This window comes from Psammomys obesus, unplaced genomic scaffold, assembly GCF_907164565.1.
Source record: "Psammomys obesus unplaced genomic scaffold, mPsaObe1.curated_primary_1811, whole genome shotgun sequence".
NCBI classification, from domain to species: Eukaryota; Metazoa; Chordata; class Mammalia; order Rodentia; family Muridae; genus Psammomys; species Psammomys obesus.
Window position 1 is genome coordinate 3592394 of NW_026594184.1, and position 25465 is coordinate 3617858.

The 25465-nt window shown below is 40.9% G+C and overlaps 1 protein-coding gene across 1 annotated transcript in view; it reads right to left on the reverse strand.

Annotated features, from left to right (window-relative positions):
- Hs6st2 (heparan sulfate 6-O-sulfotransferase 2) overlaps positions 1-25093 on the reverse strand; it is a 125404-nt gene extending 100311 nt beyond the window's left edge. Inside the window, exon 1 of the mRNA XM_055618064.1 lies at positions 24930-25093. Coding sequence (XP_055474039.1) covers positions 24930-25093 — 164 coding nt within the window. The remainder of the gene's footprint in view (positions 1-24929) is intronic.
- Between the last annotated feature and the right edge of the window lie 372 nt (positions 25094-25465).

Sequence of the window (25465 nt, forward strand, 5' to 3'; positions counted from 1 at the left end):
GAAACAGGATGGGAGTCTACCATAGAGGGTCCTCTGAAAGTCTCCACCCAACAGGGGATCAAAACAGAAGATGAGACTCACAGTCAAACTTTGGGCAGAGTGCAGGGAGTCTTATGGAAGAATAGATGGGTGGGAATAGAGGGATACAGAAATTCTTGTAGACATGTATTGAAATTATTGTTGGCTTTAAATTTTAAAAATAGGAAAATGGGATCAAGAACAGTAGAAATCCATACCAGAAAAACTAGACATGACTTAATGGTAAAAAGGAAAACATCTAGAGAGTATGGATCCAGAGCACTGGATCTGGCCTGGAGTGAAGTGATACGCTCCAGCTAAATGCTTTATAGCTTTTTCTAATTTAATCCTAACAATCAAACCTTAAAAATATGACTATTTCCATTTTGCAGTTGACACAGAACAATTAGAAACTTGTATCAGTCATTTGCTTCTAGCCCATATGAACAGATAGAGACATACAGAGGAAGGTGGGTCTCTGTGAGTTCAAGGCCAGCCTGGTCTATAAAGTGAGTCTAGGACAACCAAAGCTACACAGAGAAACCTTGTCCTGAAAAAATAAAAGAAAGACACAGCATAAATGTGTACTGAACAAGCACTTGAATTGATTTTTCTAGTTCTGTCACTGAGGATGAAAACATTTTCATAAGAAGAAAACTTTTATCATGTTCATTTCTTCTCTCCATGCTGGGATTTTGTTTAGAATGAGATACCCATGATCTTGTGCATGTTGTCACATCTAAGAGTATATAGGCAACACAAATTGGACTTGATAGCTTTTTGCTAATACTGTAAAAAGAGACAAACATTTTGGTGGGTAGGGTAGGAGGAGTATCAAATCTGGAGGGAGCTGGAAGTGAATTTGGTCAAAATACAGAGTATGAAAGTCACAAAGAACAAACAACAGTGCTTTCATGATAAATCATTCACCGTTACATAACCTAACATCTGCTAGAGAACACTTTCTGTGACTCTCAAGAAGAAATACGAATTGCTTTTGTGAGAACTTACTAGCCATGTTAAGCATAATGGGAAATATCTCCACAAGATTTAGCTACTCTGTGGTTGCAAACACACATTAAACTCTATTTGTGACTTTTCTCCATATCATGTCCTTCTATTAACTGTTAGCTCTTATCCCCTTTTAGCAGCATGGTAGGGAGAGAGGTGGCCTGGAACTGGGGCAGGAATAACTTTTGCAAGTTGATTTCATCTGCCACAACACATGTCCCACTCCTGACACCAGAATCATCAAATTGTTTTCCTGAATCATTTCACGGAATCCCTCAGGTCAGTGCTAGGAAAAAGTCAAGCCTGCTGAAGGGCCAAGCACAGCTGTTTGGCATTTCTCTGGCAAGGATATGTTGTGCTCTGCACAGGGTTAGTGGGAGGAAAGGCACCAAATGCAGGACAGGAAAGTGCCAGCTTCAGCAGCCAGCAGATTAGGCACAGGAAGGCTGTGAAAGCCTCCTGCACAGTTGAGAGATCCTTTCCTGGAAGTAGGCTTGATTTGACCAGGCAAGGGAGCAGTCAAAGACTACAGTGTCCTCAGACCCACTGGCTGTGTTCTCAGCTAACCCTTGCACCTACGCCAGGGCAGGATTCTGTCCTAGTCTTGGCCTGGACTGGCAGCTTTTAGCTAATAACCTCCCTCACAGAACATGGTGTCTTGAGTGACTCCTTATTGTTTGTTTGTTTGTTTGTTTTTGTTTTTGTTTTGTTTGGTTTTTTTTTGTTTGTTTGTTTGTTTGTTTGTTTTTTTTTTGGCCAAGTCTTCTTTTCCAGTGGGTTCCTCTTGCTTCCTCAGCTAGGGTGAAAATTTTGTAGTTTCCTTGCCCTTCTTCACAGAACCTGAGATGGGATGGAGAACAGGGATCATCTCTTTGGGCAAAGACAACTCTCAGTGGACTGAATCGTGGCTTGTTTTACCTAAGTCACAGACGCCCTCCCAAGGTCAGACAAAATTATCTTCCTCCTTGTTGCTTCCTCCTGACATTGCCAAATTCGAATGGGTCTGAGACTAGACCTTGCAGAGGCCACGTACAAATGCTTTCTGTAGGTAGAGCTGCAGAACTATGGGGAAAGAATGGGACAAGGCTGCTGACAGCTATAACGGAAACTCTGCATTTTCCTACCAGCGGTTAACCTACTGTGTCACATCTCTTAGGAAACTAAAGAAACACAGTAACTGCCCTGACACTGAAGTCGTGTTACAGAAAATGATTTTGTAGAGCAAAGCTATCTTATGCTGGCTATTTTATGCATTATTGAACAACCAGCAGTTCATGAAAACAATGTTTCATAAATACAGTTATAGGTTTCCAAGTGGAGACTGGTGGGATTTGCAGCAGAGAGAATCAAATAATTCGATTTTTCGTTCTCACCAGAGTTCTTGCTATATTTGACCAAACTGGGCATCAACCTTACTGGGCATATCTCCCAGAGACCCAAAGGTGCCATAGGAAAGAACTTGAGCTACAACAGACTGGCATAAGGTCAATTAAAATAAGATACTAGATATGGTGGAGACTCACTGCGAACATCAGCCTGGCTATCAAGGAACCTGGTGTTTTGATACAATAGACCCTAGATGTACTTCAGTGTCTTTTGAAACTCTAACTTTGTAACTCTGGAATATAAGTTTTTCATACTTCCATTGGTGGCCACCAGTCATATGAGTTTGTCTAGCATTCTCCTAGACCAGTTTTAAATTTTCTATCGTGTTTTTCTGACTATAAATTTAAAAGTGAAGGCATAGATGAGGTGACATTTGGTTCCATGCTCAGTATTGCAAAAACTATTGCAAAAAAGTTACTACAAACTCATTATGAAAAAAGAATGTAGAACAGTATGAGGAAAATTGAAATCACCAATAATTCTCTATTTTAGAGGTGATTGCTATTTACATATTATATCAGTTCGGTCATGGTCTATGTATTTTACTGATTTTTAAAGACTGAGATACTCAAGTGACAGTACATGCTGGTTAGGGTGTGGAGAAAGGGGAACCCTCCTCCCTTGCTGGTGTGAGTGTAAACTTGTACAACCACTTTGGAAATCTATCTGGTGCTTTCTCAGGAAACTGGGAATAAGACTACAAGATCCAGCTATACCACTCCTGGGCATATACCGAAAAGATGGCCATTCAACATGGACATTTGTTCAACTATGTTCATAGCAGCTTTGCTTCTAATAGCCAGAATCTGGAAACAACCTAGGTGTCTCTCAATGGAGGAATGGGTACAGAAATTGTGATACATCTACACAATGAACTACTACTCAGCTACTAAAAATATGGAAATTATGAAATTTGCAGGCAAATGGATGGAACTAGAAAAGATCATCCTGAGTGAGGTAACCTTGAACCAGAAAGACATGCACGGTATACACTTATTTATAAGCGGACATTAGCCATATAATATAGGATGACCACACTAAACTCTACAGACATAAAGACGCTAAACAATAAGGAGGACCCTAGGATGGATGCTTAATTTAGAATGTTAAACAGGATAGACACTAGAAGCGGTGGAAGAGAGAAAATAGAACGGGAGCCTACCATAGAGGGGACTGAAGCAGATAAAAGACTCAACAGCCAAACTTTGGGCAGAGTACAATGAGTCTTATGCAAGAAACAGTGGAGAGAAGGACCTGTAGTGGACAGGAGCTCCACAAGGAGACCAACAAAGCCAAAAATCTGGGCCCAGGGGGTCCTGCAGAGACTGATGCACCAAGCAAGGACTATGCATGGAGAGGACCTAGACCTCGTGCTCAGGTGTAGCTGATTGGCAGCTCTGTCTCCATGTGGGTTCCAGAGTAAGAAGAATAAGGGTTGCCTGTGACATGAACTCTGTTGCCTGCTCTTTGATCACTTCCCCCTGGTAGTTCAGCCTTGCCAGTACACAGAGAAAGAGGATCCAGAAGGTCCTGATGAGACTTGATAAGGTAGGGTCAGATGGTAGGGAAGGATGCTTCCCTGTTTCAGTGGACTAGGGGAAGGTGATAGAGGAGAAGAGGGAGGGAAGGACTGGGAGGAGATGAGGGAGGGAGCTTCAATTGGGATATTAAGTGAATAAATTGTAAAAAAATAAATAAAAATGAAAAAAATAAATATTTTGTTTTATAAGAAAAAATAAAGATTGAGAAATGCTATAAAGTAAGGATACAGTTAATTTTGTTTCTTTAATTTTCCAAACATACCCACACAGAGAGAGACAGAGACAGAGACAAAGACAGAGAGACAGAGAGAAAGAGAGGGGGGCAGAGAGACAGAGAGAGACAGAAAGACAGACTAATACTTTCCCTAGAATTTTAAATCCTTAAATAACTGATAAGAACATGATTCTGGATAATAACCTAAGCAATAAATATAATCTATGATTGTGCATTAAATTAGGTTGCACAATTGAAAATTTCCAAGCTTGTGCTTTGATTCTATTGTTACGGTATGCTTCCCATCTGTATCCACCAGTGTCTGTATCTGAGCTTTTCTAAGTGATAACGTGTGCTAGCAAAGCTGCAAGGTCAAAGCACATACATAGTTTTACTTTTCTTATCGCATTGTTGAACATCTTCTCAAAAAAAAAAGGCTGAGTAATTTGTGGCTTCTGACAATACTGAATGAAAATATGCACTCAACCAACTCTTCTTCAGCCCTGGGAATTTTTATTCTAACATTCTCAGGTACTTCCATGTGTAAATATATTTTCCATTGTTAAGTTTAACTTGCAGTTCATTGATTACTAGTGAGGTTGAGCTTTTGGGGGGAGTGTGCTTTTAATTTTAATTATTTTTCATGTTCGTACCTAACGAGTGGTGAACTGCTCTTTTGCACATGCACCTTTGCAGATCTAATAAGGTCCGAACCATAAATACCTAAGGAGAGCAGTTACTCTTCTCCCAGAAAACCACTCAGAGATGAGGGAGAAGAACCAGGGTGGGGACTGTTTTTTATTTCTCTGTTTTACTTCCTGCCCTGCTTCTAATGGGCAGTGAGCCAAGAAAAAAACGAATCTCTCAAACAGAACTGATGGGATCTTTAGAAAAGAAAGGGGAAACAAGCACCTTTTTTTTTTTTTTTTTTTTTTTTTTTTTTTTTTTTTTTTTTTCTGGGAGCCATGCAATTCCCCATATGTACCACTGGATGGCAATCCTCCATTGGTTACGCAAAAGCCTGAAACAATTCTAACAAGGCTAGGGAAACTGAGGAAACAGTTGAAGAAACTGATAGGCACAGCAAGGCAGTGAACAGCTAAGTACAAGTAAGCTTTCAACTCCATTGAGGGCATGGATCACCAGTATGCAAAGCAATGAAAAGATTATACCTTATAGGCAATGAGACATGATGGGAACTGGCCAGGGAGGATCAGAGACTGAACACTGATTCCCCCAGCTCCTTCTTTCCATACGTTCTATTTTGAGTATAGTTTGATTTACCTTTTTGTTCCTGAGGAAAAAAAAATACTTAGTTTGGGCGTGCAAGTGTCAGTAAGTGTCTGTAAGCTTCTCAGCTGTCCTGGAGTATGAGGTAGGTTGGAGGAGTGGCCACTGTACAATAAGAACTCTGGAGTACCCAAGCATTGACAGCTGTGCTGGCAAAACTGTTCAAGAAACCAGGGGAAAGTTCCTGGGAGCAGAGAGTCGATGGCAAATTCTCATCCTGCGTAATGCTTATTTTAATCTCAGATGAAGCGTGGTATAGGAGAAACAGCAAAGGTTTGATGGGGTTCATCTCAGCTTGAATATCTTATAGGTGGGCAATCTTGGAAAAACTACCTCATCTATCCAAACCACGAAGACTTTCCTGTTCAATGGAGGACGACAGTATCTACTTTGTGACATGCAAGAAATAGTATCACTGAAGGCTGGGATGATTACTCAGTGGGTAACCTGCCTGCCATGGCAGTATTGGACCTGAATTTCGATACTCAGCATCCACAGCTGATTGTGGTAGCATATGCCTGTAACTTCAGTGCTGAGGGGGGCTCCAAGACAGGTACTCTGGTCAGACTGTCTAGCCAAATGAGGTGAGCTCTGAGAAAAATCTGGCTCGAAATTACATAGAGACTGATTGAGGAAGACAACAGCCTCGTCCTCTGCCATCCACACACATACACATGAGCACACATACATAAACATACCACCACCACACACCATACAATTAAAAGTAAAATAAACCTTTAAAAACAACAAATGACACAAGTTTGTCATTTGTTCAGCTGACTCTCGACGTTCCAAGAATAGCTAAAGATCAAATCAGACTGAAATATTGAACTCAACCTTGTTTGAAAACTGAGACATGGAGATAGGCAATGGCTCACACAAGTCAAAGGAGATGTAGTTATAGAAAACAGGTTCCTGATTCTAGGGCCATGGAGGAAGAGGCTGCCAATGAAGCTGATCCTCTAAGCAGGCTACCACACAGTGGGTCCTTTAAGAATCCATTACATAAAGGCCCAACAAGGATTATCCCAAAGATGGGTGAACCATTCTTGTATATCCTCAGCATTTCCTCAACAATAGGGGGGAATATGGGTTCTGTTTGTGAATCTGCTCATTTAAAACTTGACTTTTATTATTATATTTGTATGCATCAAGTTAAGAAAAGAGCTATGTAGATGATTCACAGGTCATGTACAGCTATCTGGTGTTCCATGTCACATATACCTTTTTTAAGCCCAGGCCAGTATTTAAAACATATACACCTGTTTCAGAAGTTCCTGTTAATTATAAATCTTAGAGCCTGAGCTGTTAGTGTTCTGTTCAAGAAGTTGTCTCCTGGGCCAATGATTTTAATGCTCCTCCCCACTTTCTCCTCTACCAGATCTGGTTTTATGTTGAGCCCTACTGTATCTGGTTTTATGTTGAGGCCTTTTATCTACATGGACTTGAGTTTTGTGAAGGGTGATAAATATGGATCTATTTGCATGTTTATTTATGTAGTCATCCAGTTAGACAAGAACCATTTGTTGAAGATGCTGTATTTTTCCATTGTATGGTTTTGGCTCCTTTGTCAAAAATCAGGTGTGCATAGGTATATGGGTTCATTGCTGGATCTTCAATTTGATTCCATTGGTCAACCAGCCTATTTTTATGCCAGTACCATGCAGCTGTTATTTCTATTGCTTTGTAGTACAGCCTGAGGTCAGGTATGGAGAGAAGTTATATTATTGAATAGGACTGTTTTAGCTAGTTTGTTTTTGTTTTCTTTTGTTTTACATATGAAGTTTAGAATTGTTCTTTCAAGGTCTGTGTAAATTTTTGTTGGTATTTTCATGGGGACTGCATTGAATCCATAGATTGCCTTTGGTAAGATGGACATTTTTTACTATGTTAATTCTCCCAATCAATAAGCATGGGAGATCTTTCGTTTCCAGTATCTTCTTCAATTTTTTTCTTCATAGACTTGAAGTTCTCGTCTAAGATCTACAATCAATAAATGGAACCTCTTGAAACCGAAAAACTTCTGTAAAGCAAAGGGTACTAGCAATAGAACAAAATGCAGTCTATTGATTGGGAAAAGAGCTTCACCACTCCTATATCTGACAAAGGACTAATATCCATATTATATAAAGAACTCAAGAAATTAAACACCAACAAACCAAATAACCCAGTTAATAATGGGGTACATAGCTAAACAGAATTCTCAACAAAGAAATCTGGAATGATGGGTAAGCACTTAGAGAAATGCTCGACATCCTTAGTCAGCAGAGAAATGCAAATAAAACGACTCTGAGATTCCATCTTACACCTGTCAGAATGGCTAATATCAAAATCTCAAGTGACAGCACATTTTGTATCCCATATTCTCAACTGGAGCAAATGGCAAACCAAAACAACCTTTTTCAAGGAGTGAAGAAAACAGATATTGCCCAGTGACTGAAGAACGAGAGCAATCAATCTTAGTCACTGTCATGATCTTACTGGGGCTTGACAGATAACATTTACTGACTACTTATATGATTTGTGCTAAATACATCAACCAAGTCTTTAGTTATGACAATAGGAGAAAATAGGAGCCTACCATAAAATTTTAAGCGAACTTACCCAAGCCACCCATCAATGTCTTCCCACAAATCTGGTTCCACCAGCTTGGGCTAAGTTCATTTCACTAATGGCTAAGCAGGTGCATTGGTATAAGTTGGTTATCAGGCATCCTAAATTACAGTGCTGTGCTTTGCTGAGGGACTCTGAAAGCATTCTCAGTCATATAAATTATCATTTTGTTTTCAGTTATTGGCTGACTTGTTTTCACTTAATTGGCCATTTCACTACACAGAACTACTGCCAGAATGACTTCAGGTTATTAAATCACAGTGCCCACTCCATTGACAGTTCTCTGGGTAAAGCTCAGAATTCAAAAGTTCCAAAGTCAAAGATCAGGTTCAACCAGGTACCCACCATTTGATTCAGAACAAGAAAATCAAAGTATGGGAGTCACCTATCAAAGACATACCATTCACAGATATATGGCCTAGCTATCTAGATTGCAACACTTTGGAATCATATCATATGTGATATTCTGGAACTGTAAGGGATAACCCACTGTGTTGAATGAAGTCAAAGAAAAACTGGTGTCTGCAGGTTATGAAAGAAACAGCCCAGAGAGAGAGTTGCTTCCCCGGATACTTCATATCCACATGTTTGATGTGGACTCACACAGAATGGAGATGGAAGCAAATCTCCAAACGACAGCAGAATGAATACCTCTCTCAGAATATGTTGTGTTACGAACTGTCCATCGCAGAGTTGGAAGAAATTCTAGGAACTCTAGTTCAAAGGGACAACACTATTCCGAGGCCCTTGTAATGGAACAGGGCTGTGGAGTGCTGGCGTGAAGCCTTGGGTGTGATTACCTAGCACTGCAGACATTAAGCAGATGTGATGTTCATGCCTGTAATCTTGGTACTGAGGGAGAAGGGACAGCAGGATAGAGTCATGGGTTTACAATCAGCCTGGGCTATGCTGTTCAGTTGGAAGCCAGCTTGGGTTGAATGATACACAATGATAAAGTGGCATAACCACCTTCTCCCTGGACCTATAGTTTGCATTACACACTAAACTCAAGTGAAGTCTTTTTAATATTTAGTCAAGGCCTGATCCATAACATTTTGAGGAGATAGTTCTGAGGTAAGGCCTGAACATCAGTTATTTTTCCTATTAATTCTGATATTACATTTCATTCATATCGCCAAAATTTTAGTTATATTTTTAATTTTTATGAAAGGCTTTGAATTTGCATCAGATGTTGAGAATGATGGACATGGGCCAGTAAGAATTCAAAAGCAAGCCATTTGTCTCCAATGATTCATTATTAGCTGTCCCTCCTACTATAGTTCCAATAAAATGAGAATGCTTATGTGTTTCAAATTTCAGATTTTCCTAAGATTTTTGGAATATCTGCATATATATGAGATCTCTCTGGAATGGGACTCCAGTCTAAATTCAAAATTCATTTGTTTCAGATATAACTTCTACAGATAGCCTGATTCTATTTTTATATGATGTTTTAAATAATTTTGTATGTTTTACTGAAAACTGTTAGATGGGGTCCTGTGTAGGGAGTTTCTACCTATGGAACTCTGTCCCAGCTCAAAAGCTTCAGGTTCCACAGTATTTCAGATTTCATCCTTTTGTTTTAGTTAAAGATGGAATGGCTAACTTGTACAGTTTTGGCTCCAGAGCAAAAAAAAAAAAAATGTTATGTTTATTGTGTTCTGGGGTGAATGTATCTAACCCAAAAATAGTACATCAAATAATTCAGGCAGGTTCCTCAAGATACATACCTTCTAGAAATAGCAAGACATTTGAACAGAAGGGACTAGTCCTGTGGAACTAGTTCCCAGGCCAGGAAAACAGACCGAAGTTGTGAAATGCTGTGCACTTGACCTAGCATGGCCACTGCCATCTTAAAATTAGAGAAGTTAAGAGTGCTCAAATGAGACCCTCACAAGTTGGAGTCACCTAACATCATCATAGAGAGGAGGGGATATTTCAGAGTACACCAAAGGCATGGAACCCAACCCTTGTTGCAGTGTGAGGAAGGGTGACTTTTCACTAGTAGTGTAGCCAATGTCAAGTTGCCCTGGCTCCTATAGGCAACTCCCCACCCATGTTCTAAGCAACTCCAACAAACCTCATTGGCTCACCAAGACATATTTGAGTAACTGTTTCTTTAGTCTATCCTTTGTGCCCTATCTGAGGTAAGCACACATTTGTTTTCATGGCCCATTTCCAAGAAAAGTTAATGTGGTGATGCCATCTTTGGATAAGATATAAAAATACTCTGACCTGAAACTCTAGCTTCATAATCTCCATGTTCTTCTACACCTACCTTGGAAAACGTCTCTTTCCTATAGGTGCTCAAGTGAAGCAGAAAAGAATCAAAGCCCAGCCTTTTAGTACAACATAACACCTGTCAAAACCACCTTTACTCTGCTTCCTGAACACTCTTGTCACAGACACTGAGAGAAAGAAATTGTAGGACTAACCTAGCTCACACAAGGCAAACATCACAGACAGTGTCTGTTCAGGATTTGGGTCAGCAATGGCAGGGAGTATCATGTCCAGCAAGTGAAATAAAAACTCATATTTCTTGCCCATTGCTTTACTTGGAATGATTGAGTTGCTGAGGAAATAAGCATCAAATTTTGTTAGGATGAGAACCTGAAGCCTCAATAGCTCAAAAACATGCATTGTCTACTTTGGCCTAGACCTTGTATATGCCTTAGAGAAATGGCTGCTGTTCCCAAAGATCTCATGTCCCAGGAAGGAAGAGAGAAATAATGGCTTTTAGTAGTTTAAGGGCAAGACTAAGGCAGATCTGTACACCTTATATGGATATGAGGGAATGCTTCATGGAGGAGGCAATACCTACACCATGCCTGATTCTGGTAATTTGAGGACCTCACCTGTTACAAGGGGCAGTTTTGGTCTTATAACATGGCTTTGAATCTCATCTGCAACTTGGTGACTTCACTGAATCTCTAACAAGGCATATGACATAGGTAGCAAGCTTGCTGACTAAAAATGTAAACTGAGAGAGAGAGACGCAGTTCAAATTAGAGAAAAGAACAACAAGGAGGGCCATATCTCTTTTCTACACCTTTTGGCATCTGTAGCAAAGATGGCACTCACTTCCCACTCTTTCCAGAATTATCCCCTGCTTCCGACAGGGAAAGGTACAGGAAGTGAGACCACAACCTATGACTGGTAAAAAGACTAAGAGAGAAAACCGAATATGAATCCTGGTTTTGACTCCAAGGGTAGTGTCATGACCATAAACAGGTCCACAGAGAGTAACTCTGTGGGCCTCCACTTCCCAATTTGTGCAAGTTGGACTTGGTGTTCTTTCTCTATGGTCCCTACTAGCTTCATGCTCTCAGATCTTTGCCTTGCCTGAGGTGAGACAGGCACAGTGCAGCAAGTAGAATGAAGCTACTGAGCAGAGTCACCTGTCATCCCTTTGTAGGTGTTGGCCCTCGAGGCTTCACACTCTGCAGACTACAGGTTGACATTCCTCTCCTCACTATGGTAAGGGAGCAGCAGGGTTGTAAGGTTTGGAAGATAAAGGCATGTGAAAGGCACACAGTTAGAGACAAAAATCTTACATTACTTTCTTTGATTTTTGAGGGGACAAAAAAAAAAGAAAGAAAGAAAGGGGAAGTTTCCTTCAAAAATAAAGCAGCTGCATGGGCCATTCAACATGCCTGTGAATCAGAGATCAAATATTTTCTTTCTTCCTCAACATAACTCTCTCTGTGGGAAAAAAAGAATCTAGTATCAATAATAGCATTAGAGGGGAACTGCCCTTCAAACACAACTAAGCTGTAATTCCAGCCTGCCAATCAGGACACAGGCAAGTCCAAACTCCATAGCCATTACTGTCTACCTCTTTTCTTTTGAAGGACCCTTTGATTTCCTTTTCTTTTCATTTCTTTGGCTTTGCAAGCCAATCCTGAACACATTGGTGACACTCAGGAGTTCATTAGGAGTTTCCCTCTTGTTAAGTCTCGCTCAGAAAAGACCTCTGGTAATGGGACCAAAATAAATCCTCTCAGATTTAACTCCTCTCTCCCACAAAGCTGCTGTCCTTGGCTGCTACAGGTGTTGCCACCATTTAAGGGAAGGTGGCCTCATACCAACCTCTGACACTAAAGGAAAAAGTGATCTACAGTTACACACAGTGCTTCAACCTAGAAATGCTGACCAGGATGTAGTTCAGTCTTAATGACTGGATCATAGTTAGAAAGGACCATTCTAGAACAAGGTACTCTTTATGTCATTAATTTTCTCCCACTTCCCAGGCAAGGTTCCCCTCAATACCTCGAATGCCTTTGCTCACACAGTTCCCCTTGCTTAGAATAGCTTTTCCACCTGACTTAGCTCGAATATCACCTCCTCTGAGCAGCCTTTCTTGGCTTTATCCCCTCACAAGTAGCAGTGAAATTTCCTTCCTTGGTTCATACGGCATGCTCTGTTCTTGCCGCTATTATGGCACTTGCCACGATGCCTCAGAGCCAGGTGGGGACCTGTCCAGGCACTGAGGATGGAATGTAAACTTCTTCAACCCTGGGACTAGAGCTAATATCCAAATCCTTAGATGAGTAAATGCAGCACTCAGCAGTGGAATTATAAAGCATTCCTTTCTACTCACAAAATTCTGACAGCAAAAATAAAATCCATTCCCTCCCCCACACTATTTTCCGGGTAGAGCAAAGTACCTGGTCTAGCCAAGCCAGACTGGTACAGAAATTCCTGTAGCAAAACTTACCACATAGTTTTCAATCAAGCTCAACCACCAGTTGGTTAAGGTAGACCAACCTGATGTATATATGTTAGGCAGATGGCTGGCTGAATGACCAGCTGCTTTGGACTTTAGGTCTCATGCTTATGGGGAGTAATACACTGAGTTGGGGGTAGGGAGTACAGGAGCAACACAGCCCGATTTATTTGAATCAGGCAATTCACTTGTATAAAAGCACACTGGAACCCCTGGCAGAGTCATTCAGCAGTATCAAAGATCTATAGTCACTACAGCCTGGTAGGGGGAATGTCACTAGTTACAGTTGCTTGGCTGTAAAGAAAATATCCTTAGGAATGAAGCATTTTCATTTGAAGTGATTCTATCAGGAACAGCTGACAAACATTTCAAGAAAACTGGCAGTGTTAAGAGGAAGCTGTATACCAATAGGAGAGGGGTTTTGAAAAGAGCTAACAAAGTTTCAACATGCAACTTTGAACATAAGCTAGACCCACTTTGGATACTTCTGAGTGTGTTTCAGGAAAAAAAAAGCAAATTAACAAGAATGGAGGCTTAAGAGGCCACACAAACCCACAGCTCCCATCTTAACATTTCCTGTGGAACACTGGGAGACAGAAGCTACTTCCCAGCCAGACTCCCACAGCACTAGACCTTATCTCCAGATGGAGGAGGTCCAGGTGGGGCATATGTTCCTGTAATATCATATTCTAATTCCAGGGCTTGGAACAGGACAATGAACCCGGTAGGTGCTCAATAAATGGTGATTGACTCGAATTTCTGGAAGAAGTATTTGGGGTTTTACTGAGAAGCAGAAGATGCCAATCAGGAAAAAAAAAAAAAAAAAGCCAAGAAAACCCCAGGAGCCACTTTGCCTGGACACTATCACTCGAGCAGGAAGTGGGGTAAGTGAGCAAGTAAACCAAAAGCCACAATCTTCTTTTTTTTTTTAAACTACAACAATATGTGACCTGTATGGTAGTGCTTCTCACTTTGTTTTTATCCTCAGACATCTGTTAAGGGTTTCTTTGGTTCCAGGACTTTATGGCTGTGGTATGATGGACCAGAAGTTTGGGATATGGGTAAAATAACATGGATGTATGTGTGTAGTTCCCAAATAAGCATAGTATTGTCTACAGAAGCAAGGCACTGGAGAAATATCATGAGTTCTCAAGTATCTAGCAAAATTCTCCTGTCGTCAAATCCCTAAAATCAACCTGAAACTGGGACCTAAGTTTAAATTATCAAACCTTTGGCTTAAGAATTTACCCCTGAGATTAGATGCTTAATATCTCTCTCTTCAAAGTGGAACTCAGCAGAGGTAAAGAATATGAGCCACAAACCCTGCAAGGCCTTTTGTTACTCAGCCCTTTGAAAGGGTGAGCATCTTCAAGCAGTCTGGGCAAGGGATGCTACACTCACCACAGGATGAGCTCTTTGGCACAGGCTCTTATCCATAAAGAGAAAAGAGACAAATTGTAGAAAAAATATCATGCAGAGTAATCTGAATGAAGATTTTACAGCCCAAGAATTTGTTTTGGAGTTGCTCTTCATGATTTCCTAATCTACAGTCTAGTCACTCACAGTTCAGCCTAACCTCTGGGTACACAAAGAAAGATTTGGGTAAAGGACAGCTGCCATTCTGTCTACCTCCACCCCCACAGAACCATTAGGAGCAGCGTGTTCCCTAAGCAGGGAAGCCTTGTTTCCTGTGGCAACAGCTGCTTCTAGCCCCCGCTCAATCCCCCAGTTTTCAATGACGTCATCTGGTCCTCAGCTGCACAATCTAAAAAAAAAAAAAAAAAAAAGGAAAGAGTAGGCCTCTTCAGTTATGATGGTCATTAAAACAGAACAGAACTCCATCAAAGCATACTCAGAAGTGCACCTGGGAAGGCAGGCAGATGTGTGCTGCTGCCCCTGGCTCCCAAGGCCCTAAGCGCAAAGTCTAGAGTGACATCATCATACATTCTAACTCAAAGAATACTATATGCACCCCCAAACAGCTAAAGAAAGCATGGCTAAACTTCCAGAGCTGTTCTTCTCTAGAAACCTCTTCTTAGGGACCCCCTTCATTCTGGGAGCCTGAAAAGAGGGTAAGAAGTGACATTCATGTGGGGTATCACCTTGGAAAACCACCATTTTCCACGAAGCTTCTTCCAGGAGTCTCCCAAGAGAATCTTTTATTCTTGAACTAATTCTCATGTATTATGTAGGAAGGCTAGTGGGTTCTAGGCAACCAGCATCTCCAGGGTCATTCTGAAGACAGTTACTAGTGAAAGTTTTCTATCCTGGTTCTAAGCTGTAGCCCTTCACTGATGAAGACTGTCACCTAGTAGGCATCTTTCCTGTGGGTTGGGTTCACTAGTTCTTTTAACCTCAGAGCAACTCTGTTTTGGTGTCTTCATTTTACAGACCAAGAAATTCAGGTTCTATGATGGCTAGGTGACTTGCCCAGGTCTCACTGTTAAGCAACTCAGAGAGCCAGAAGAAAAAGATGTGAACCAAACCCACATTTGTCTGAAGCGAGGTAATGCCTACATAAGGGTGTATGGTGCCACTGGCATTCACATTCTAGCATCTGGTTTAGCAGGAGACAGACACCAGATTCACACACTTACTCCAGTGAGCTTCAATTGCCCCTACTTTGAAGGATGTTCTTACAGAGATGCTCATCAAAGAGCAGAAGGCACATTCTGCAATTTAGTGTCAGCATCAACTATTTCTGGATCTCAACTCTCCTCCAAAGTAATCTTCCTGCCAAAGAAAGTCTACTCAGTACTGTTCTTTCACTGATGCAGCTTCACCTGAGGTAATAAAGTAAAAGGAATGTGTATACCCAGATTTCTGGCATGGACAGGCAGCCTAGCCTTTCTGAACCAATGAACAGAGTGCAGGTGGAGGAAGGGATGAGAAAGAGGTCTTGTCTTATCAGTATTGGTGTTAAGTGGCAATAGGAGAGCAAGAAGGTGGCCAAAACCTACTTCTGTCTTAGCACATTCTAGGGCAGAGGTCCAGGTTTTTAAAAGCAGGTCCAGATAGTGAGAGCTTATGCTCTCTGCCAGGGTGGTAGTACAGTGCAGGAGGTTGTATGGTAACCCACCCACTAACCCTTTCTTCCTTCCTTTCTTCCTTTCTTCCTTCCTTCCTTCCTTCCTTCCTTCCGTCCCTCCTTCTTTCCCTTTCTTTTTTTCTTCCTTTCACTTCCTTGTTCTTTCTTTCCCTCCTTTATTTCTTACCTTCCTTGACAGGATCTCAGGCAATCTCTACTTCGATATCCCAAATGTTGGAATTATAGGCATTAGCCACCATGCCTGACTTTATATACAAACACAAAGCACACTGACCATTGAGGCTGCATGCATAGAGTTCTCTCAGGAAACTCAGTGCTAGGGACCTGTTTTGCATTTGGAGCTAGGGCCACAAGTATGGCAAAGAAATTGAAGTATGGGTGTGGAATTTCAGGGAGTATGAAAACATTCATCCAAAAAATATTTTTAAAATATTTCATACTTCATGATAGCTTTAGATTTAGAAAAAAAAAATGGGAAGAACAGAAAGTTCCCACATTCCCCACCTGAGGCTCTCATGCTTTTTGTTATGTTACAATGGGGTTTCATACATAGCCCAATATTCTCTTGTACACAGTGCAAACAGTTCAGGTGGATTGTGTCAAGCCAAAGAAAAGCAATTTCTTTTTAGTGCTATGAATGGAACTTGAGGCTAAGCACTGTGCCCCTGAGCTGCATCAATGCTTGTCACTTTACTCCATTATTAATATCTTAGCTTTGTAAATACCTTTGTTATGAGTTGTGAGCTATTAGTGGTATGTTATTATACCTATAGTCTATATTTTATTCTCATTTTTTGTTTTTACTTGTTCTGTCCATTTAGATGTCACATCTCCTTAAGCTCTTATTGGCTACAGCAATTTCTCAGGCTTTTCTGTTGTTATTATTATTATTACTACTACTACTATTACTTGATAATTGAAGAGTATAGTTATAGACTACTCCTCTGATGAATTTTTTCTGACCTTTCCCCCATTAACATGATTCATGGTTGATGATGTTGAGTACCTGGCTGAGGTGCCACTTGGCAGGAATCACCCCTGGAAGGCTCCTCCTCTTTCTTCTTCCATATACAATCAATACTCATTATGGGAAAAAGTAGTCACACTGGGTGTCTGTCTGGATCAGGCCCAACTAATTTTTTGATACAGAACCTCAAATACAACCTGGAAATCATTGCATAAGTTAGGTTGGGCTCCATGGATGCTCCTACCTCTACCCAGCACTGAGATCACTAGCAGATCCCATTATTTTTATGTGGATGAGTGTTTTGCCTACATGTATGCCTGATTTATGTCTGGTGGCTGCAGAAGCCTGGAAGTAGAGGTATAGAAGGTTGCCAGCCACCATATGGGTGTAGGAAATCTAATCAGTGTCCTCTAGAAGAGCAATAAATGCTCCTAACCAATGAGTCATATCTCAGCCCTAGAACATGCCCTATCTATCTATCTATCTATCTATCTATCTATCTATCTATCTATCTATCTATCTATCTATCTATCTATCAGTTTTTCGAGACAGGGTTTCTCTGTGTAGCCCTGACTGTTCTAGAACTCACTCTGTAGACTGTTGGGATACTTTAAAAAACTTTTATTTACATTTTTTTATATCTCTCCTTACTTCATACAAATCCCTTCCAACACCCAGCAGGAGAGAGAAGGGGTTAGTGGAAGAGAGGAGCACAGTTCTCTTAGCTGCTTCCTGCTGGTTAGGGTCATTGGGTTCCTTTGAGCTAGTCCTGTCCTTGTTTCAGGAGATCTCCAACTTCTTGTCTCACTGCATCAACATCAACAGGAGCCACAGGGATGGGGAGAATCATCAACCATATTGTTTTTTCTCTGAACTCCTCCACACTCTTTGGGCTCTGGCATTTATTCTCTCTCCAGGGTCCTCAGATTTAAACTATCTTCAGCTGGCAAAGAGCTCCTCTCAGAGCCTGCATGAGGCAAATGATTTGCTTCTGTTGATCATCTGAATTGGTCCCATATCCCATACCTGGGACCAAAACAAGAACATGTTTATATTCTCAACAATAAACCCGGATGGCTTTGAAGTGAGAGATCCACCTGCCTCTGCCACCTGAGTGCTGGGATTAAAGGTGTGCGCCACTACTGCCTACCTAGAACATAATATTTTAACAAGCATGAATCTATGACAATTATCCATCTCTAGTATTTGGGATTCACGAAAGCAAAGCATTTTACTCATCTCTTCTCATGGTTTTCAAGCATGTTGCAAAATCATCCGGTTTCCTTCTCTGAAATGTAATAGAATTTATTCCAAAATTTCAAAATACATTGAAAGAAGGGATATATATATATATTTTTCACTTGTGCATGGGCAGTTTCATTCTTTCTTTCTTTCTTTCTTTCTTTCTTTCTTTCTTTCTTTCTTTCTTTTCTTTTTCACTTTGGGGAGAAATAGGGTTTCATGTAATCCAGTCAAGCCTTCAATTCCATATATAGTCATGGATTGCCTTGAACTCCTGATCCTCTTTCCTGCATTTCCCAAGTACTGGGAACTAGTTAAAGGCCAGGAAACCAGACCCAAGTTGTGGAATGCTGTCCACTTGACCTAGCATGACCACACCCACCATCTGGGGTACTGGGGATTGAACTTGGGTTTTCCTGAATTGCAGGAAAGCATTCTGCCATCAAAGTCTTCAAGGATCGCCTCTGGGGCTTTAAAGTGGTTAGATACTAGTGATTTTGAAGATTCATTTGAAGCACAGAGGAGAGTGGTTCCTTATCTGAGACTTTCCAGTTAATTTCTTTGTCCTGCATTTGTTTGCTCTCCTTCCTTTTTTCCTTCTCTCATTCTCTTGCATTGTCTTCCTCTGCTCTGCTCTATCATTTACTGGTCTATCACAATTCTCTGTGATATCTCTGGCAGTCTTTTCTCCAGGTTGCTTATCCTCTAATTTCACAGTTGGTCCGGTACAGGCTTCTTCTTCTCTTCTGAACAAACCCTTGCTGGCTACGTGGCTTTCTGGCCTAATTGTGACATCACTTTCTTCATTGTTCTGTCAGCCTTTTGTCTTCCTCTCTGGCCCCAACCTTCTTCACCCAGCCCCCTCAACACACTGTGTGTTCCTGTCTAGTGTGTGTCTTTCAGGAAGTGAAGAGACATTTTCCTAAATACACCGAGAATGACGGACAAAAGAACTAGGCACATTTTTTTGTTTGGGAGATAGTAAGATCTGTAGAGGACAGGCACTCCACAGGGACAGCAACAGATCCACAAAATCTGGGCACAGGGGTCTTTTCTGAGACTGATACTCCCACCAAGGACCACTCATAGAGATGGCCTGGAACCTCTGCACAGATGTAGCCCATGGCAGCTCAGTATCCAAGTGGCTTCCACAGTAATTGGAACAGGGACTGTCTCTGACAGGAACTGATTGGCCTGCTCTTTGATCACCTCCCCCTCAGGGGGGTGCAGCCTTACCAGGCCACAGAGGAAGACAATACAGCCAATCCTGATGAGACCTCATAGACTAGGGTCAGAGTGAAAGGGAGGAGGACCTCTCTTTGAGAGGGACATAGGTGGGGAAGAGGGAGGGTAGGATTGGGAGGGGAGGATGAAGGGAGGTACAGGGGGGATACAAAGTGAATAAACTGTAATTAATAAGAATAAAAATAAAAGAGGACAAAATAAAAGAACTAGGCACATTTTTTGTTTATTCCAGTTACAACTGGGAAAATGCTATTGGATATAAGATTGTCAAGAGTGATCTCAAAGAGTGCTTAATACACCATGAAGATGTAGATGTGTATTGTCTGTCCCAGATAAAGCCTGCAGCCTCCTGAGAAGCAGTCAGACTTACCAAAGGGGGGAAAAACACTTCATAAGGAGCATCCTCTGGGAAACCCTAACAGCTGGAACTATTTAGGACCATTTGTGTAACTCACCCTTAGGAACAGGAAGCTGAGACTGTGGGAGGAGGACATTTTAACTCACCTCAAATGTGTTATCAGCAAAGGAACGTCCCAAGAAATAGAAGTCAGCATCTCAGAGAAGGAATAAAGAAGAGGGAGTCCCGGAGGGTTTGGAACACAAACCTCAAGATTACAGTGATGGGATCACATTCTTGATTTGGGCCACCAAGGCAGTCCTGGAATTTCATTTAATCCCCACGGAAAACATGAGCCACCGTCTGTCAGGAAACAGAGGTGTAATCTGGTCTATGTCATCTGGACATATAAATAGGGCATGGGTAGATGTGAGACTACAGAATGAATGCAGGATATCCTGAAGAGCAAACAAAGAAGGAGGGAGAGAAACCTCAGGCTCTAGGTAGGGGCTATCTTTCACTTTCTCTCTTCCCTGCACTTAGCTAGAGGTCAAATTTTAGGAAGGGCTACTTAGATGCTTTAAATGCTTTGAGATAAACATAAACCAAAATAAGACTTGAGCTGTGCAGAAACTGTCCCCTCTGTGTGAAATATTTCTTTTTTAAAGGACATTAAAACTAGACTATTTCAGGCTCATTTGTAGGAAACAATCTAACTACAGAAATAAAAAAAAAATGATTCTACTTCCATCCACAATGCAGTTTGATTTTTAATAAATACTTTATTCCAGGAACAGAAAGGGCAAATTTAGTGGGAGCTACTAAGTCACCTATCATGTAAATAGGAGGTAAAATTTCATTCTTCCTCAATTCAAACAAACATGAGGAAAACAAAATACCCTTGAGCATGAGACTTTTAGAAATTTTTATTTATTAAGCCTTCAATAATACATAGTTTTCAAATTTAATCTCATGGATGAACTTAAAACTATAACCGTCAAAGCTTGTCCAAGAACTTCACTTAATGTGCTTTCAATAACAGATAATGGCCACTTATTTAAGTCTCTTGGTAAAGTAGAAAGTGTGCATAAACAGAAATGAGCAAGAAGCCCTATTTCATAATCACTCATTTTTAGTGTAACTTGCTCATATAACTTTATGAATAATCAGTTTACTCTGATCCTGTTATCATACAAGGGTAGGCTGTCCATTAGCCCTCAATAAACCAGTTAAAAGACTAAAATCGTGTTGGAAAGTAGAGTTTTCTGTCTCTCAATTTAGCCTTTTCCAGTTCCCATTCCCAGAATTCCTGAGATCCCTATTTCTCTGTTTTCAAATCCAAGATCAAGCTACTCAGGGTTATCAGCTTAAATGTTTCTTTCTAATACCAGCAACATTTCTGATTTAGGGACCCAGAAATCTGCATCTTAAACACATTTTAATTAATTTTTAAGTTAGCATATTGAGTCAGGTATTTCATGTGACATTGAGAATCTGAATTCTGCAGAGGCACATCCCTGCTCTCCAAGATGATTCTAATGGAGTTAACCTGTAACATTTCCATCAAAAGTCAACTAAACTGTCACCACCTCCTAGATATTTACTTCTGGATTATGAGAACCTCATTAACCACCAAATCAAAGTATGGTTTCCCAAGTACTTTAGTCCTGACTTACTTCCTTTTATGGCTTTAAAAACTTCAGCATTGGTTAGAAGTATAATTGATCTATCAAGTGTTCTTTGAACACATACAGGACATTAGGTTTTATCATCAATATGCCTTCGTGCACGCGCGCGCGCACACACACATGCAAGCTGTTATCAAAGTTGCTCTAAAAAGCACATTGTTTTCTAAAAAGAAATTATACTTTGTAATATGATGGCACAGTGACCAAAGCATCAATAACTTGCCCCCCTCCAAAAAAAATTCTGCATCAAACAATAGTCACCAAGCAAAGAAGCCTGCTTAGCCCTTTAGTTCTCAAGGGCACCAGAAGTAGCCCCATGAGCCCACAGTGCAAAGTGGCTCACACATAGTCTTCACAGCCATTCGCCAAATACCACAGCATTTTCACCAATGAATACTCTTTACTGCTTGTCCTTCTCTCCAGTTCTTGAAGACACAGACAACTGAAGTTTCCCTGTTGTCTCCAGGATAGGTGACTTATGAAGTCTGCTCCTCAAACAGGCTGCTGTGGGTTGCTAATATGCATTGTTCCACTGCAATGTAGTGCTCAGCGAGACTGAACCTGAGTGATGGTGAGTGGGGCCCCTCTAGTTTAGGTGGTGTGAGTTGATCAGCAGCTGCAGAAACAGACAATCAGTAACTTCAAAGGGCCACGTTTCCCCTGAGGGTTATCTGGTACTTCCCAAGACTGAAATTCCTCTCCTGGAATGTGTCACGATAGAAATTGACTGCAAAGAGGCTGACCTGCTAACCTTCCTCCTGGCTTTCTCACCACTTGTTCACAGGACAATTTTTAAAAAAATCTACCCTTTCACTTACTCAAAAACACGGGTCTCCTTTCTCTTTCAGTTACAAGATAAGAAAATAATGTAAGGTATAAGGAATAAATATCAGAGTCAATTTCTGTAATGGCCATAAAGAAAGTTCATTACTTTGGATTTTTCACTCTCTTCTCCCATAAAACAACATTTGGACATTAAAAATTTATTTTTTTTTTCTGATTGGGAATATGTTACTGATTTTTAAGAAAAGTTTTACCCTCAAGTGACAACACATGCTGGAGAGGATGTGGAGAAAGGGGAACCCTCCTCCACTGCTGGTGGGAATGTAAACTTATACAACCACTTTGGAAATCAATCTGGTGTTTTCTCAGACAATTAGAATAGCACTTCCTCAAGATCCAGCTATACCACTCCTAGGCATGTATCCAAAAGATGCTCAAGTATACAACAAGGACATCTGCTCAACCATGTTTGTAGCAGCTTTATTTGTAATAGCCAGAAGCTGGAAACAGCACAGATGCCCCTCAGTGGAGGAATGGATACAGAAATTATGGTACATATACATAATGGAATATTACTCAGCGATAAAAAAAACAAAGAAATCATGAGATTTGCAGGCAAAAGGTGGGAACTGGAAAAGATCATCCTGAGTGAGGTATTCCAGAAGCAGAAAGACACACAGGGTATATACTCACTCTATGTGGATACTAGACATTCAATATAGGATAAACATACTAAAATCTGTACACCTAAGGAAGCTAATCAAGAAGGAGGACTATGGCTAAGATGCTCAATCCCCATTCAGAAAGGCAAAGAGGATGGACATCGGAGGAGAGAGAAAACAGGGAACAGGACAGGGACCTACCACAGAGGGCCTCTGAAAGGCTCTACCCTGAAGGGTATTGAGGCAGATGCTGAGACTCATAGCCAAACTTTGGGCAGAGTGCAGGGAATCTTATGAAAGAAGTGGGAGATAGTAAGACCTGGAGAAGACAGGAGCTCCACAAGGACAGCAACAGAACCACAAAGTCTGGGCACAGGGTTCTTTTCTAAAACTGATACTTCAGCCAAGGACCACTCATGGAAATGGCCTGGAACCCCTGCACAGGGGTAGCCTATGGCAGTTCAATGTCCAAGTGGGTTCCATAGCAATGGGAACAAGGACTGTCTCTGTCATGAACTCAGGGGCTGGCTCTTTGCTCACCTTCCCCTGAGGAAGGGAACAGCCTTGCCAGGCCACAGAGGAAGACAATGTAGCCACCTCTGATGAGACCTGATAGACTAAGATCAGAAGGAAGGAGAGGAGGACCTCCATTTTCAGTGGACTGGAGGAGGAACACGGGTGGGGAAGAAGGAGGGTGGGGTTGGGAGGGGAGAACGGAGGGAGGTACAGGGGGGATACAAAGTGAATAAACTGTAATTAATAAAAATAAAAATAATTAAATAATAAAAGAAAAGTTTTACCACCTAGAATTTATCTCCTTCAACTCCTCAGGTTTCTGGAATGGCATGGTATCAGAACCAAATTTGGAAAGTAAGTAATCTCGTAAGTGAAAGATAGTGAGTGGTGGATTAGCAGGTAGGTTGTCTCACTTTGGGGTGATTGTAAATGTTTCGGAACTATAGTGATGCTAATTCCACAATATTGTCAGTGTATTAAAATCCACTGATAGTTCAATCTAAAATAGTGAATATTGTAGAGGATGAAGAGTAAATAATTTTATGATGATCGAAGAGATTGTTCTGTGTTCTAAACAGTTAAGAACAAATATGAACGTGCAAAAAATGTTACACAAAAACTTCTAGGACTCTAAAGGGCCTGACAGAAGTGAAGAAAATACTTACATTGCCCAATCAATTTGAATACTGAAACAGTGGACCGCCAAAGAAATTGCAATTTTTCCAGGAACTTACTGCTGTTAGAAGGAAAAGCCCCCAAACAGAGAAGGAACTTGTCTTCTGAAAAGAGATTTTGCAGTTCTAACAACTTGTCAGCCACCTTAGAGGATGAGATTGAAGCACAGACAAGGATGGGTCAAAGGTAGGCAGGACCACACCTTTGCCATGACTCCTTAGATGTACATATTCTCTGACCTCTATTTAAACCTTAGTCTCACTTCAAGACCCCAGAGAGTGATTGGGAGAATTTCATGGATCTCTGTCTCTCTTCCCAATGTGGGCTCGTGGAATAAATCTCCATTTTTTGCTTTCTATCTTTCAATTATCTCCTTTAGTCCGTTTATTGAAGGCATGTGGCTGAACTTGGCTGGGTGCACACATTATGACTCCCAAAGTTCAGTGATTAGAGCTACATTTATTGCTCATTATGGACCAGACAATAATATGAAGAGCCATATTTGATTTCAGGGAATCTACACGCAGCACTTTTTGTGGTCAACTCTGTTTATGATTTAGTAAAGAAATTGAAGTTCGGAAGTTAACTTATATGCACATAGATAATGAACAAATACCTAGTTCCAACACATTCCAGGTGATTTCAGAGAGCATGCTCTTGAAAGTATGCATGTGTGAGAAATGCATTCATGCTGAAGGAATAAAATTCTATCAAAGCTAAATGTCTCCACAAAACAGGTGTGTCATTTTGTGACTCCTCAAAATGACACGCAGGAAAAAAAAAAAAGGCAGAGCTAGCAGATTATATTAGAGGAAGCAGATTATATTAAGGAGGATACCAGTCACTGGCCTAACTAACTTCATCTTGTCCTCTCTGGCTCTTCATGTAGGTCTTTAATCTTTCTTCCCTCTCATCTTAAATTCCAGGTACAACAGGACTGATATTAAACATGTTTGTGACATATACCAGGATATCTTTGGAAGCCAGTCCTGGAAGTGGACATAGAGGGTGTCTGAATCTTGGAGGCTTGGATCTAAAGTCCTGCCATTTCTCAGGCCAATCATTCCTTTACGTGTAACTCTCCTCTCCTCTTGAAAAAGAGAGACGATGAAGCGCCTATTTTGGCTCATCTTGTTGTTTGACAAAGGGAGGTTTTCTATACCCAGCCCATGTGAGGGGAGTTTCTGTGTCTTCTAAATTGTTAGGGCAAGAATGTCAATATTGAAGCACAATGGCTATAATTGGTACCTTTAGAATTTGTATAATAATTTGGAATGGAAGGAAAGACAGAAATGACACAAAGTTTTGTATGATGGCGTTGTCAAAGACAGATATGAAACCTTTGTGAAAATTTCATTGAGGAATATCCCCCCTTATATTATGTATGCATGCACGTGGTGACTCTTCCTTACCTTCATTGCTTCATTTTTCACAAGAGGGTAATTAGATGTACACCATGAATATACTTACGGGGATTAAATGGCATGATGCATGCCCTTTAC